Source organism: Oreochromis niloticus, linkage group LG2 (assembly GCF_001858045.2).
Source record: "Oreochromis niloticus isolate F11D_XX linkage group LG2, O_niloticus_UMD_NMBU, whole genome shotgun sequence".
NCBI classification, from domain to species: Eukaryota; Metazoa; Chordata; class Actinopteri; order Cichliformes; family Cichlidae; genus Oreochromis; species Oreochromis niloticus.
In genome coordinates this window covers 22,974,064-22,991,592 of record NC_031966.2, presented here as the reverse complement: position 1 = coordinate 22,991,592, position 17,529 = coordinate 22,974,064, and the positions used below count along the sequence as shown (strand labels likewise).

The window sequence follows — 17,529 nt, the reverse complement described above, 5'->3', positions numbered from 1 at the left end:
AGCGGGGAAAATATGATAAAGACGCAAGACAGAAGGTTCTGATGAGTCCACCATATGTCCTATTTGTAAAGTACTTACAATCAGAGTGTGCTCTCGACCCATGGTGATGACTGTCTGGTTGATGACCCGTAGCAGAGATACCACAATGTCTTGGATATGTTGGAAGGTGTCCCCCTGATAGAAAGTCAGAGTATAGGTGTATGGTGGAGGGGAAAGAGAAGCACAGAGAGAGGGATATGGAGAAAAACACAGAGATACACAGGAGATTATTAGATTTTCTCAGATCAAAACAAAAAAGAAAAAAAAAAGAAATACACAGACAGATGCAGAGCAGCTCCTGCCCTTTTCAAACATCATTCACTCAGGCATAACTTTAGCACTACTTGTGGGGATACCCCAGAACTCCTTCTCTACAAAACTTAAGATTATTTCAGCATTTTATCTGTGTAGGTGTTCTGCCCTTGAATTAACTATGCTCAGCGTGAAAACAGCCAGAATTGCAGAGTACAAATCGTGGCCATGGTTCTGAATGCACGGCGGACCAAACACTTTGAGAGAAAAAAAAGTTTTCTGAATATAAAAGTTTAAAGTCTTTTAACTTTTCTGAAATGCCTCACCAGGACATTTACTTAATCATCCTCAGTGTAGATGAATGAACTGCAAAAGGATTTTTGACAAGTGAATGTAGACTTTTTCAGTGCAGACCTACTTTCCTATTCCTATATTTCCATTCCCTTTGAAGCCACTCCCCTGCCATGTTTCTTTTTCTTTTATCCTTCCAAAATTAAACAAAGGGGATGAAATGTTTTTAACAGTCTATCTCTGTGCCCAGACCTGTTCAGGTCAGATGACTGTTTAAACCTTAGAGAAAGTCTGCAGGTTCAAAGAACAAAAAGCTCAAAGCCTAAATATTAAACTGTCTCGATTCAAAGTATCACAGTAATGTCATCTCTCCTTTAATTGGTCTTGTTCCTACTTTATTTGGTGGACTAACTGCAGCTGGACTTGCAGGGTCATTTCTGAGCTACAATATAAGCTTGAAAAATAATATTACTTTACTTAAACACAGCCTTACAGTGAAAAATTTCCATCTATACATATTATCATAAAAGCACTTCAGATAGCACGAACTATTCAACTATCAGTGTGCATTTTACTTTATATACACTTCATGAAATAAATACATTCTGGAGAGTGATTTTTTAATGATGAGTGCAACCTCTACAGCTAAAAAAAAAAAATGAAGTAGCAAAAACTGCAGTGCAACTCGAGGCTTTCTCCAAAAGGGAGTCAATCCCCATAGACTCCCAGTCAAACTTTCCAGCATTAAAAAGCATATTTACAGCCTGAAAAAAAAACATAAAAAAATCAGTTTGGGCCTCTATGGATATTTCCTCCTTCACACCAACTCTGAGTGGGGTCATTTTTTAAAAACTCATCCACCTGAATAATTGAGTTAGGGGCGCGGTTGTGTTGATTGACAGATGTTCTTGACACAAGCAGCTGGAGCCGAATGGCATCTGCTAAGTCTCATTCACTAGTTCAAGCATGCGTGTGTGTGTGTGTGTAGCTTGCTGTGCTTTCCAGATTCTCCCATAAGCTTGCTTTAATGAGTGAAACTATGCCCATCTATTACTGTCGACAACAAAAAAAACCTTCAGACTGCAAGTAAAGAGAAATGCAATCCAAACAGGAAAAAGGCATCTCTTGAAAGCATATGTGTATATGTAAAATATCTAATCTCATTATGGATCCAGTGCATGTGCACAGGAAAAAAAGAAAAACAGGGACACACACAAGCACACTCTGCCATAGTAAAGGCGGTCAATGGACGCTGACTCAGACTTGCCTGGGGGTAGTAACTCACCAATGAAGCATCTGCTACATTCAGACACACCTTAGTACTAATACTGCAGGGTGCATCTGTGTGTGTGTTTTTGAGTACTTGTTAGTCCAAATGTGTGTGCTTATTTTGTGTGTATATTCCTGTATGAGGCATTCAGCAAAGCATGAAAAGAAGAGGGAGGGTACAAAAATAACAGAGGAAGGTGAAAAAAATTAAATAAGTCAGGTTCAAAGTTTTATCAGTGCAGCTGTGTGCATGTGCAATGGCCTGATGGCAGCAGGGTCTGATGAGAATCAGGTAGATATGATTGTACCACATGAAATGCGCTGACTCACAGCCAGAGGACATAGACAAAATAAACAACTGTCTAAATGTGTGTATGTCATCTTGCATACTATTTCCATCTCATACTACCTCACACACACTCATATAGTAAAGCTAAGACACAGCTGTGGATCCTAAATAAGCTTAAATCTTTTTAGCTCACTGTAGGTATTTGGGTCCCCTGGAAAGGGTTTCTCAGAACAGGAAGCTGAAAGATGAGAGTCACAAATGCTCTTTTCTTCTTCTAAAGTTTCATTTCTGTTTATCTCCAACTGTAGCCAGCTGGTTTATCATCTCCCCGAGCAACTAGATATAAACTGAAAACACTGATTTGCCGTTATAGAACAGAAAAAAAGCAACAATATCATATACAAAAGTTACTTGTGAATACATTCAATGCAAACTCTTCCAGAGATATGAGCATATGTCTATCGTGACATCTTCTCTTCTATCTCCACTCCTCAACCTGTATTTCTCCCCCTCTCTTTGGTTCGAAGACATCTGTTGTGTGACAATTTAATCAGGTACCACCCAGAGCGAGGAAGACAGAAGGGTGAAAAACAAAGGAGACAGGGTGCAGAAAAGTAGAGAGAAGGAGGCAAAACCCATCTCCTATCACCTCTTCCTCCTCTACTTCTGTTGTTTTTCTTAGATCTTGCACCTGTTTTCTGTCTCCTATGACTATTTTTTCATTGTAAAACACGGTTGCCACATTATCTATGAAATCACTGTGTGTTTAGTTGTTAATCCTCCGTTTTCATATTGTTTGTTCAGCCTCTCTGCATGCTCATAAACAGCGCTCAGCCTCAAACAATTACGTCACCCTATAGCAAACTTTTTTGTCCTTGTGTAGTTTGATGGAAAAATGCTATGAGGCTGTGCGTCACTGGCTTTGTGATCCGGACAAGACCGAATTTCAACTTGTCATGTCCTTTCAACACTCTGTCACCACCTGCATTTGTTTTCATATCTCAACCACCGCAAATTCATCTCATCAAATTCACTCCACTCCACTTCATTCATTAACTCGCTCTCTTCTCTCACTATCTGTCTTCCACTGGCACACGCTTCATTAGCGCATCCAAATAAATAGAGCCAAAAAAAGGCATACCTTCACTTCAAAGACTCAGCATGCTGTCAACAACTTGCAGAAGCAATTAAAAAGCCTTGAGCTAGATGCTGGTGATCTATTTGTTTTACATTTATGTATGTGTGTGTGCGTCTGCGTGTTTATACAGTATTAGGTGTTGAACTAAAGAGCTAACTGCATTTTGTTTCAACATACAAACATGCAGCAACATGTGCGAACCAAAATCAAATAAATTCTAATTGGTCAAGGCTAGCTTCATTGCACGAGAGGATGACTGGAGACAAAACAGCTTACGTTTTTTCTGTAAATTCAACTGGGATAAAACAGAGCTCCGGGCTAGTTTCAATTCATCCAATTAGGGAGGAGATCCAGTAAAAAGAGACAAAGGAAATTTCATCTAATTTGTGGACTGGATCATTTTTACACTCACATTTCTGCAAAGATGATGGAGGTAAGATAGACGTATTTTCCGACAAAATGATACCCCGTGGGTTCAGTGTCTCATCAGTTTCTGCTGAACGGTCTGCTTGGCCTAAAACAATCTTTACTATAAATGAAGATTGTACATTTCTACCTGACCTTTCACCTTTTGATATATGTTTATTGTCTCTACATAAACTCTGGAGTTATTGATGGTTCCAAAGATTAGGTCAAGTCACTTGAGTGAAATGAGGATCTGATTTTTGTTTCCCACTGACATTTGATTGTATCTGTGGGAAACTGGGACTGCTGTTATGAAGGGTAATTATTGCTACAGCATATTCGCTACAAGTACACAGAAATCATCAAAATGAAAGAGACAAGAAAACAGGGAAGCGAGTGGCAACGTAGAGAGATTGGGCAGGAAAAGCTCTATAATGGCTTGTGGCTGTGGGACTTGGCTGTATATGAAGTCACACAGAACAACAAGTGTGGAAAAAGACCAGCTGCATAAAGATTAAATGAACTGTACCCTTAATCCTCTCCACAAGTGAGAGATGAGATCAGGGTTTTATATAAATGGTTGCGTTGTGTCTCACCACATTGTTCCTGCTGAGGACCTCGAGGATGTTGTTGAGGAGCTCCAAACTGTTTTTCCTCTCATCGTGTGGGCCGTCAGCCATCGTGATCAGTGCCCCGCTCAGCTCCCGCAACATCAGGGGTAACAACACATCACGGCATTCTGTAGGAACAAAAGGCAAAGAGGATACGTTTTATAAGTAAGAGCACAACACTAAACATGGTGACCAAAGACAGATAGTTTAAAGTAACAGAAAACATTAAGGAAAATCAGCATAATGCAGGATATGGCAGGAAGATTTGGGGTTTTAAACTGTTTAAATTTATATATATCAAAAGACAGACCATAAAAATTTACTTCAGTGTTATTCCTCTCTGAAAAACCAATCAAACCTTTTACATCAATTGGTGCGGCACCTGTGGAGACTGCTGCAGCCACACAGCAATAAGCAATGATGCCACTGGACCGTGGAGAAGAAATTCAAACCTAACTCCAGACTGAACAGTGGAGTGATATCAATCAAGTGTCTATTTACAGTTCAATGCACTGCTTTGTTAGATACACAGTCAACACATCAATCACCAAACTATTATTTTCTCTTTCCCATTTTTCTGACGAATCCAAATCTTTGTTTACAAATACAATGGAATTAATTAAACACATTAAATTTACCAACATTTGAGCAGCAAGAGCGTTAAAACAGTCACTAGTCTTATAACAGTATGCACTCACATCTGTGCCTAATCATACATCTCTCGCAGCTCTTTTCTGGCAGTTGTCCAAAGTCATTTTGGGATTTATAGGAAACTACAAAAGGAGCAATGTATTGCAGTGGAAACTGAAGCAAAAAGAAATGTGAATAAATAAAACAAGCTTTTACTACACTTAACAAAGCAGTAAACAACACATTTTCCTGAAATCTATTAGTCTAAGATTATTCAAGGATACAATTTTGCAGTAAACTTGGTGGGTTTTTGTCCTGCTAGAAAATACAAATTTTCTGCCTTTTGATATTTTAATAGAGAGGCCAATGACAGGACCAAGAATGCTGTAACAGATAAATACAAGTACTGACTGTTAAAGGATCAAACCAGTTTTTTTCCATGAGCAACCAGCCATGTTTTTCCATCAGGATTACACAGAAACTAAAAGACCAACTTTCTTGAAACCTGACGGAAAGAAAGATGAAAGGCCAAAGTGAGAAGACATGAAATTCTGGTGTGGATTTGGACCATGTTCTTTACAGACTGCACAGCCTCTTTGAGACTAATAGAAGACAGGCTTAAAAATGTAATTCCTGTTTTTCAATGAATTTGCAAAAATTTTACTGAATTAAATAGTAAGGTGATTCACCTTAAAATTCATTGCTACGCCTTGTAAAACTTGCTTTTGCTACACACAGGTATGCAGATAAGAACCTTGTATGGAAATATATTGTCTACATTAAACTTCTTTTAAGCTCTCAGAGCTGCTATTGTGGAGTGCACAGAGACCAACTGTAGCATTAAGCCTATGTATTGTCAAGGGTGAAGCAGGAAAATGAACTTAATTTGGGATTTTCTCACTGTGAGACAATGTTGCTGAACCTTGACATTTAGTACCTAAATGAAGAAGTTCTGTAGTCTGAGCTTTACTTCACCATATGAATGACAGACCTAAAATTATTTAGAGATCATGAGGCAAGTTTACCTGAAGTAATTTGAAAAAGCAAAAAAAACAAAACAACCAATTACAATTATGCAAAAGCTATGAGGAGGAAGTAATGAGTCTCAAGTTCCTAAGTTGAATTTGATAGTGTACCAAAGTGAACTGAAACCAATGATCCCCTCACAGGTATGAAAAAAGAACCACTTCCATTAATAATGAAATCCATCCATCCATTTTATTAACTGCTTATTCTGCATAGGGTCACGAGGGGGGCTGATCCTATCTCAGCTGACAAAGGGCAAAAAGCAATAGTTAAGGTGATAATGAAATGCCTGTCCATAATAGAAGCTGGACCCACACAGGTCATCAGCAGAAATGACTGGAAAGGTTCCTCTAAGGAGGACATCCTTCAAGAATTCACTTTTAATACTTTTTGAAGCCAGTAAAAGTGAGGTAAACCACCTTGTAGTCAGAGTTAAATAAATGTTTAACCATTAATTGCCGGTGTTTAAGAAAACTGCCACCCAACTGGAATCTAACATTAACTGATCCTATCTATTTTTCTGCTTAAATACTTTGACCTCACCCTTTCTTGTCTTTTCTGCATCCATCTTTTTGCCTCCCACCACCTCTACTCCATCCCTCTCTTTGTAGCTGCAGGTAGACAGAGCCCATTAAAAGCTCATTTGGGCTGATGCTCGTTAGTTCCATTAATAACTGAGCTAAGCCTTATAGGCCTGCTGAGTGGATCCTCATCCCAACACTCACTTTATCACACAAACATGAAGGAGAATCATAAAGGGAAAATGCGTGCGTCACTGAATGCCCTCAATGACTGAAAGATGGAGGGAGGAGACTCCAGCCAAGAGTATTGTTGCTGTGCATCACTATATTCAAATGTGCCAAAACATTTAATATTAAAATCAGTGAATATGTAAAAATATCTGAACAAATAGATTTAATTTTTGAATCTGAAAGGAGATCTGCAGCTGTGTAAAGCATTTAATGAATAAATGAATAACATTTGCACAAATAATTTCCAGTGTGTGAGTGCATTAAGACAATCTGCATAAAGGTTTGGAGATGCGGAGTTTTGCAGTTACAAATCAGTCTGTTTGTGGCTAAAAGAGTTCAGAAAAAGCTTGTGTCACAAAAAATGAAACAGGATGGCCCAACGGCTCGTGTTGGCTTTTAGAAAGGTGGAGGATGGTGGTTTAGATTCTGTGAGCATTGCATTTTAGCAACCCTGCTAAATCTGTTTAATCCATCAAAGCAGAAACTCATCATCTTTGTCCTTTCAGACAGCGAAAACAATGAGTTGTGTTTTATAGCAGAAAGGTTGTGTGATCTGGCTTGGGAATTAATCCATCTGCCTTCTGGCTTGGATCTAACATTAAACCAGTGGACCTGTGCACTTTACTCCCTGGTGAAATAACCCCAAAGCCACCTGCCGCTTTATTGATCTAACAAATGAACCCAGTTGATATTTTGGGTGAAACATGTTCTCAGGAGAGAAAGTGAAATGGCAAGAAGATGAGGTGGGAGGCGTTCATAGAGTAACCTGTGTTGCATTACATCATATGCTTATGTCCCATTATGAAAACACAACCAACACAGCAAGTTTTGAGGCATAAGCCAACCCTGACCCAGTGCTGTGAAGGACAAAGGAAGTGACTAACTCGACTTAGTGCACACCGAGTAGTTTTGTATAATATACTGGCTTTTTATTTGTACATTATATATTTTTCTATTTTTATTTTTCTAATATAGCTGTAATTTATTCTATTCTAAATAATTAATTAACCTGGCCCTTGTGCTGCAGTAATTTACCCAGAATTTGAGTGGAGTAACTAATAAAGTCTATCTCTGTTTAAATAACTAACAACTGCAGCTCATACTTGTAGCCAAAAAAAAAGATGGTGCAGTGATTAATACTGTCACACAGGAGAAAGGTTCTGGGTTCAAATCTTGGAGTATGCATGCTCTCCCTGTGGTTGCCTGGGGTTTGTTTGGGTGGTCTGGTTTCCTCTCAAAGTCCAAAGACATGCAATGCATGCTAGGTTAACTGTTGATTCCAACTTAACAGTCTTGGATGTGATGTGATGTAGACAAAGTGGTAAGTGTTGTTTTTAGTGTAGAGTGCTTGGAGTGGCCAATAAGAACATAAAAGCACTGCACAGTCCATTTTCAGTGTACTTTAAAGCAAATACAAAAGCTGGAAAAAAAGGAGAAGGAAAAAAAGAGTAAAAGTAAGAGTCAGGCTGAAAAGCTTCACAAATTTGAAAAAGTTAGACTGAAAGTCACTATTCTTAAGTTCAGTTCAGTGTATAACTACTACTACTACTAAGCACTTGTGAACGTCGTAAGTTCTGTATATAACACTTTATATTCAGCCAAGTATTTTAAAATTTACCCCAAGCTGAAAAGAAATATAGCCTTTTGAAATAAGATGGTTCTTTTTGATACACCCTGAACAAAATCTGCAAAACCTATGCTGAGCTCGTGTATGTAGAGCCATTTCAGTCAGCAGCTATGTCCCATCTTAATATTCATAAAACTGATAAATAAGAGTACCATAATAGCTTTCTCTTCTGTGGCATCCTTTGACAGATCTGTAAATGACAATTGTCTGTTTTTATTTTACTTTCTTTTCAAATCACGTATAGAACTTTTTGATGCAAGCATATAAATGAAGTATACGCTGCCTTAGTGATGGTCCTTCAGACTGCGTGCCTGATAGTCTTCAATCACCGATGCAGAACAGTGCCTTTAACTTTGCAGGTATTTCTTTTTTACCTTGCTTGGCCTGGAATAACATCAGGAATGTTAATATCTGCTGCCTCTGTCTGAACGGCAGCTCTCTCAGAGACTTCTTTGAACTGCATTTTGGTCTTCGGGGCTTCCAGTCTTGTAAGAACATCAGTGACCATGGGGTGCAGCTCCAGGTCTAGGCCACTCTTTAAGAGGGCATTTAAAATAATGGCTATTTACTGTTAAAAAACACTTTCTCTAGGTTTCTGACCTTACACTCCGACCCTGAAGGAAAAAGTTTGTCTTCATACCTACAAAACCTTCCTTTTACGCTAATGAGGATCAGATTGGTGGTACAATCAAACATCATGGAACATTCCTGTCTTTCTTTAAGCTATCTGATATTTTTAGTGGATAAAGTTTCTTGGCTGAGTCAAAAAAAGGCCTCAAGAGTCTATGACTATGACTTTTCCTTTTTTTCCCCATTTGTCTCCCATTAGCATTGGTCTTAGAGTACTTTTCTACCATAATACAGTTTCTCCAGCAAAGTGTCTTAATTCCGTTTATTCCACTTCAAACTGCAGCTGCGTCACTACTGTTTGTAATCAATTATTTATAAACCAATAATCCGGTCGGTTTCATTGCCCACTCTGTATTTCATTTAATCAATAGAAATACAGTACTGTGCCGTTCTGAGCCTTTAGGGACCGTAAGTACATCTTTACATCTTTGTAGCTATCACAATGCGTTTAACTGCTCCCAAATCCATTTTGCTGCATGACAACAACTCTAACCATATTGCCAAAGCTGATGGGAACTGTCCTCAAACACACAAGAAGGACAATGAGTTCTGTAACAGATGCTATGCCTCATCTCAGCAACATGTAGTCAGTCTTGCATTACGCAATACAAAAGCAGATAAGACAACTCAAACCCACAGACCAACAGTGGTGGGTTTTCTTGAAACAAACTACTTGCTACCTAAAAAACTGTGTGCAACTTGGGGAAACTGGTGGAAGTAAATAAAAAAAAATGTATAAATGCAAGACTTTACAAACTATTTAGGACACTATTTTCAAGAAGGATTTGACTTTATTTTCAATGCCTAAAGCTTTCACATGCATTATTGTTGAACAATACTAAATGTTCCCTTTGCTCGAGATCTGGTTTGGCTGGGCTCTGTTAGACAGAACTTTCTTTTAGGCTATTTCACATCCCTTGCTAGGATTGGCAGCCCATCACCTAATCCTATAACCTTAAGCCATTTTTGTAGGGGCCTGCTAGCAGCTGTTTTGGAACGCGGAAACCTAAACAGAGATGGTGCCCCAGAGGCTTGACTAAGGGTGAGAGGTGTAGAGATGGGGGGGATTAGGAATGCGGAGGAAAAGGCAAAAGAGAAACAGAGAGAAAAAAAGTTGATTTCATACTGAATCAGCGAGACTACAATGACTAAAACTAACATTGGTAAATGCAACAATGCTTGCACTTTATAAACACACCAGTTTTTTTACATTCAAGTGTCCTGTATGATTTAGTCGCATGTTGTAGCCTACAGTGCAACAGCGCAATAAATCAATTCAGCCATGCTGTGGAAGAGAACTTTGCCAACAGGCAGTGACAAACAAATGGAAATCAGGGTCTTGCGGCAAACACGGAGATGAATTTTAACCTTTTTCTAGCTTATTCATTCCTGTTTCCTGTATGATTTAGTTGCATGTTGTAAGTTGTAGCCTACAGTGCAACAATGCAATAAATCAGTTCCACCATGCTGTGGACGAGAGCCTCGCCAACAGACACTGACAAACAAATGGAAATCAAGGTCTTGCAGCAAACATTGAGATGAATTTTAACCTTTTTCTAGCCATCACACAAACCCACACACACACAGGTGCTGCAGCACGACACGCAACATATTCTGAGTACACACCAGCACAGCTTCAAGTACTCATCTATATTCAATTCAAAATTTCTATTTATTCTAGCTGTAATCTCAGGCTTTGATTATTAATACCAATGGATGCCTGTGTGTCCAAGTGTGAATTGTCCTTTCTATGTATGGTTTGGTCCTTCACCACTATTTGATGTGTAAGCGCTTGAATGTCTTTGTGCCTGTGTGAAAGGGTGGTTATGTGTTTGGATTACCAAGTTTGTGAGAGCATACAAGCACCCGTGCTGGCAGGCCACCACTCGGAAAGCAGCTTTGATGGCTCAGCAGCCAGCTCATCCTTTCTCTTTTCCATTTTTCTCATTTGACAGTCAAACACAATAAACTATCGCACATGATAATGAGATGCCGTATAAGTTTCCAAGAGGCATGTAAATCAGAGTTTCCCTTCTCCTACTCTCGATCCTCTTTTTCTTTCCTCCTCTGGTTGTTGTACTGTGCTTGCAGGAAGAGAGCGATAGAAAAGAAGATAATGAGGTTTGGAGGCCCAACGACAAGTAAATCTTGTGAGCTGATAGGGGGCTGGGACGCGGCCAACTGTCTTCTCGCTTGGTGATGACTAAATGTCTCTCTCATGTCACTATGGGTGTTTCCTCTCATCCACTCTCCCTCCATCCTTCATTTGTATTCCACACCCCTTCATCACTTTTCTTCTGCTCCATCTTTAAACCCCACTTTGAATTTACAGCTGTACATTTTCGTTGAGCGTATTTAGGCTGTGCCTGTCTGTCCACACCTCCCTGTTTTTAATTACTGCCTCAATACACTGTGTTAGTAAAATATATTTGACGTGCATGATTTAAAAAGCTTTAAAAAAAATCTATCTCAAAATGGTTTAGTAGGACAGAATAAAAAAAAGAGGTGCATAACATTGTCTTGACTGTGTGGATGAGTGCGCTCCCAAAATTACAGGCCAATAAGTTACAGATGATAGAGCGCACTAGTGAGTGATGGTGATACACAGTGGTGAAGATGCCTGCAACTACAATTTTTTACTGTGATTTCTGCTATGAGGCTGATATAAATCGCCCCAGAAAAACTGCTGTCAGCAAAACCAAAGTGCACAATCTCTCAGTAAAAGGTGTTTTCTTGAATATAATGACTATTCTTCAGGGTTTTCTCCAATTATACAGTACATATACACATAATGATATCCCACCATAGCAAAAAAGCCTTATAACACCAAGTATATGTTGGTATTTGCTGATTTGTCCACAAAGAAATGGGCATTTTTGTCATGTTTAAAAACAAAGACTTGCACAAAGTACAAGGATGCCATATACTAGATATTATCATGAGTTAATGCCTTGCGTGCTGTTTTGGGTTGCTGCTTTTATTTATTTATCCCTCTATTTCACACAGTCTGTTATTTTTCTCGTTCTTTCCACCTGTCTTAGTCACCCTCTATGAGTCACAGACTAATTGCCACCACTCAACTCTGCCTTCCTCCTCTGTTCCATGTGCGATGTGACTATTAAATTGACTGACCAATTACTCTCTTGGTAGCATGAGTTGCTACACCGTTTTGATCAATTTAACCAAAACAGATCAATGTAGATGAATGCCTTGTGGTCAACCACCTCACTGCTTTGACTGATGGGCAGATTTATTCCCAGTGCCCTCTAATCAGAGAGTAATACATCACAAAGCTGCTGGCTCGAGCTAAGCCTATATCTGATCTCGGTTTTTAAATCCTGCTTTGTATTTGTTCAGATTGAATTATACGGCAAGCGCTTATGCTCAAGCGGTAAATCTATATTCATATTACAGCATATTATTATAGTTTATCCAATTTACTCTAATGTTGCAATTCTTTGTCATAGTATCTTCAATGGCATCCACTTCTGCAGTTATCACTGATACTATACAATAGCCCACAACTTCAATAGGGATCATTCAGTCTTAAATACTCCCAGAAACCTTAGAAATTTGGAAGGTTAGCAATAAAGTGGAAACCCGATGATTTACAATACAATACTGCTCTGTCAGGTTCTCATCTGTAGTTAACAGTAACGCATGCTCACACAATGAATTATTAGTGGTCACAGAGCGTGTCCCTCTCCTGCCCTTGTATGCATTCGGTTTCCACTGAGATTATCCCACAGACGTAAGCATCAGAATATAAATGAGGCAGAGGGAGCCCTTGAGACAGAGGCATTTCCCAAAATGATTGAACTCCTTTCATTTTGCTCCATTAAATGTCATCCATCCCTTTTTTCCATGTGTCTCATTCACAAATTACCAACCGACAGCAGCTACCTCTTTCACTGTCATTAACCTTTTGAACCATCAACCCAAGGCTTTACGATGACCACAGCTATTCTGGGTCAGCGTGTATAACAACAGTCAAAAATGGCTTGGCAGATGGCTCCTCTGCTCTCAAAAAGCCCAACACACATATTTATCCACACGCACGCCACTCCTTCAGTTTACAAATCCAGTTTATAAATCCAGTTTACATTGCTAATTCTCTACAGGCTTGACCGTCAGTCTTCGCTGGTTGGTTGCGGGCATTATCGCATTGCATTTAAAGTAAGCCGTGACACAAGACTTAATGTGATGTAGCAAAAGCTAATTTAACGTAACGCAGCATAAAATGATGCATTAGAGCATGATACAGGAGAAGAGAAGAGAAGAGAAGAGAAGAGAAGAGAAGAGAAGAGAAGAGAAGAGAAGAGAAGAGAAGAGAAGAGAAGAGAAGAGAAGAGAAGAGCAATGCTGCAAACAAACACTTCATTTCATAAGAAGCAGAACAGAGAACAGTGCTTAGAGACAGCCTGAGGGGACGGCAATATGACTATTATGTTTTTTTAATGTTGGCATGTCTTAATATATCTATGTAACTACGGACAAAGCATATGGAATCATTGGGGATTACTGGACCACCAAGCAAACTGTTTAAAAAAAAAAATCAGTGTACTCACACACCTTAAGCTGCTGTAAGCCTGTGAAATTTAAAAATTTAAGCTCAAACAGCTGTTTTGATAATGAAAGAAAGGCAGCTTTTTCTGGTGCATTCAAACACCAGCTTACTTGCAGGTTAATCCTGTTACGTATATCTTATATAATCTTTTCACTACTGCTTTTAAATAAGACAGAGTTGTAGCCAGATCCTTCTTGGTCCCCTGACAACTTTGTCATTCAAACCTCTCTTAGAAACCAGAAGTACGAAACCACATTCAGTTATAACTGAGGCCTAATGTGACCTGTCCTTAATGCTGATTGACAGAGAGTGTAGGAACAACTGAGATCACTCAGCACTGATTAAACCCTGACGATAATAACTGTACAGTACATCACTCTTCCATATTCATCAAGCTCTGACATGCATCCGTTAAGTAATCACAGCAGGAGAAATATAGACACGGGTGTGAACATTGCCAACAATACTGTATAATGCATGGCAGTATAATACGAGCAATTTATGTAATGAGATTCCTGCCATTTGTAGAGATTGATACATTAAAATTAAAGAATGTATCATTTTAGGCACCATAGCACAGACAGCTTTCTGATTTTTTGCACTATGGGTTATTTTTACACCCAGCTGTAACTGTTCTTCGTAGATGGCCATTACACTCAAATATATGGGCTTAATTTAATCTGTTTAATATATACTACAATATGAATGACATAACTTGTTTCAAGCTGTGCAGACAGGAGGTGGAGAAAGCTGGAGAAATGAAGGTTTGGCTGAGAAAAAAATAGAAGGTTAGTGGACGGAATAAAGGACTTTGACCAGCTTTGGGAAATGAGTGGGCAAACAAAATAACAGACTCATCCCTCTGTCCCTCTGCTCTTTGCTCTCCCTGATCTCTCATTGGGTTTTTTTCCTTTATCAGTGCTGATGCTCTCAATCTGTCACAGCGATTGCCTCATGGCATAATAATTTGACTAAATTGAGCCATAATGCGCCTTGTAAATTTAATTTTGTCTCAAAACCAGATTAACCCATATGACAGGATGCACATGTCTATCTATGCGCATCTGCCAGCACGGGTATGTGCGCATTGTGCATGTTTGTGTGTGGATACACTATGTGCTTGCCAAGACCCTTAATCCCAGGAGCGTATGCTGAATAAATCAGAGGAGTATTTCTGAGTGGGAGAAAAAAAAATCCCTATCCCTTCAAACAATGCCCATAGATTCAAAGAGTTAAGCACACATGGACAGACAACATCAGCAAGTTGAACACAGTCGCACAACTAGATCTACACACAAGTATGCATGTTCATTTACAACCAGGACTGGAGAAAAATAATACATGTGACTGGTCTTCATCATAAATAATGCACTCTGCTGGATGCTATATTTCTGCATTTAGCAGAATAAATGCAGAATACAAAAACAATGCATAAAGGTATTTTAAGTATTTCAGTATGGTAGTTAAAAACTTAATATAACTAGACTTAGAGCAAAAAGTAATGAAATGTTTGATCAATTGTTTCTCTGTTATAACAATGATTCTTCGTAATAAATCTTCTACTTGTGGAAAGCTTGTGTATTTTCCATGAAGTGCTCCCACGTTTGTAAGAAGAATCCATTTGTGGGTAGAACAGCAGAGTAGAGTATGTGGGTTGTGCCCATGATAAACTTGCCAAATCTCCCTTGCCAATGCCAAACAGCTTATTCTGTGACCAACACAAGTGCATTGGCTGACTTGCGACAAATGCTGGGTGATAAATGGGATACCATCCCACCGCAGTGTGCGCTGGTGACCAGCATGATGCAGAGGTGCCAGGCTGTTGTTGCCATCTATGCTTCTTCCAAGTGCTATTGGGGTCCCCCCGTTTGTTAAATGAATAAACTGTTAAATTTTCAATAGTGTTTCTTCAGACTTCAATCATCTGACAGAAAAAACAACACCAAACCAGAGTCCTGTTTGGTGGGTCTGCTGCTCAGCCCACAAATGCATTTTTCTTACAAGTGTGGGACCATTTAAGGAAAAATAAACAACAGTATAAGACTTATTACCAAGAAACATTTTACAGCAAATAAATCATTGACCAACCACAAATTTCCTTACTTTTTGTGCTAAATTTAAAACATACTTGCATTCCAGATTTTACGTTTTATAGTCAAATAAGAACTAACAATACAATATATAGTAAAAAAAAAAACCCTCATCAGATTGGTCACTTCCACTAAGTGTCAAACATGAACATGAACTGATCTCCTGTCACATTCACACACTCACACATCCTTTCCCATCATCTGACCACTCTTACACTGAAGTGGTGTCAGCGGTGTGACATTTTTCCCTGGAGAGTGAGGTAGGTAGGTTTGCTCAGACAGGTGGGATTATTAAATATGTATTGCAGCGCAGTGATAGGACACCACGGGCCATTAGGTATTATAAATATATAATTCAGCTCAGCTACATATTTCAGCATCCTGGATGAATGGCACACTAGCATACAAGCCTCCTTATTAGCATCCCAATGCTAAAATGCATCTCAATTAGACTGAGTGTCAGGTCTCATTTGGCGAGGCAGGGATCGAGATGGAAAGGGCCAATGTATAAATGACAGAATAAATGAAAGCGTTGGAGGAATATGGAGGAAAAGAAAGCAGCAGGGGAAAAAGATATCACTGACCAACAGTTTGCAGATTTGCTGATAGATTGATTGTGAGCTTGGCTTAAACTTTAATCATTTCTGGACTGTTTAATAGCAAAGCAAGTGATGTTACTGGTCTCACAAACTCTTTTTTCATTTTTATACTCTCCTAAACCCATTTTTTTCTCCTCTTGACACTACCATTCACCTGTGCGCTTAACTCTTTTTTTCAACAAGCCATATCTCTTCCCTATTCCTCTGTCATCCATCTTTACTATTCTTTAGCTATCCTTCTCTGCCTGACCATCCTTTAGCAATAATCATGTCACCCTCTATCCTTTCTTTCTAGTCAGCTTGTTAAATGCTCCTCTTTCTGTCCTGCTCCTTGAAAAATCTCTTCCTCGACCTTTCCTTTTCACTTGTCTCTCCACTACCTCTGCCTAGGTCCATCTCAACCACGTCCAGCTAAACAGACATGTGCAGTTTAGAAAACATGGCAGTAGTTAGAGAACTTTGTATGGCACAAGTGATAGCATTTTGTCCCTCAAAAACTTAGCTCTTTTTCTCTGTATCACACTTTCTGTTTTCCTCCCCATCATGCCCCAACACTGCATTTGCTTTCACTTTGATCGCTTGTGTGGCTCTGAGCATGTTGACAGCAAGCCAGAGGGCCAAACCTGTCACATCACCCCCTGGAGAATCAATCATCTAAGCCAGGATCAATACCAAAGAACCATATCCTCAACTGAATACAGACTCAGCTAACAGCAACGGACTATTCAAAAACAACATTCAAAGCAGTCCACACAACCACTTAGCATACACCACTGCACAAACACAGATTCGCAAACACACTCACACTCAGACACAGTCTCAGCTACTCGGAAACCAATGCATACAAATATATTTACAGGTTGTGTATGAGAATGCTTCAGAGCATACAGGGAGCAACGTTCGTGATTCAAATTCGTCTTTCCCAGCCTGTCATCTAGCTTTTCTCAGTGTCACTAAGACTGATATCAGTTTCAAACTCACTCACTCACTGTCTGCCTCCAATTAATCAGTTTTTACTGCAGAGGTCTGATTATGGACCCATTTATTGAGTCTGTATTATACAGCAGCACAACATAGGATCACTCTATCCATCATCGAGCAGACCTCTGTAGGGGAATTTACCACTTATCAGCCCACTACAAGCAAATTAGACAGACATAATAGGGCTGAGCAGAGGCAGGGGGTTGAATGAGGCCGGTGCACAGTATGCGATCATTGATGTGTGGTGCACTTTAAAGGAACAATACAGATAAAATGATGTGTCCCCGGTAGCCATTTAAAATCTGGTGAAAATCATTTACGAATAGAGCAGGC

General features: G+C 39.3%; 1 protein-coding gene across 1 annotated transcript in view; it reads right to left on the bottom strand.

The window, feature by feature from the left end:
- dock2 (dedicator of cytokinesis 2) overlaps positions 1–17,529 on the bottom strand; it is a 91,546-nt gene that overhangs the window by 48,268 nt on the left and 25,749 nt on the right. Inside the window, exons 25-26 of the mRNA XM_003444683.5 lie at positions 4,280–4,422; positions 79–174 (exon numbers count right to left, since the gene is read on the bottom strand). Coding sequence (XP_003444731.1) covers positions 79–174; positions 4,280–4,422 — 239 coding nt within the window. The remainder of the gene's footprint in view (positions 1–78; positions 175–4,279; positions 4,423–17,529) is intronic.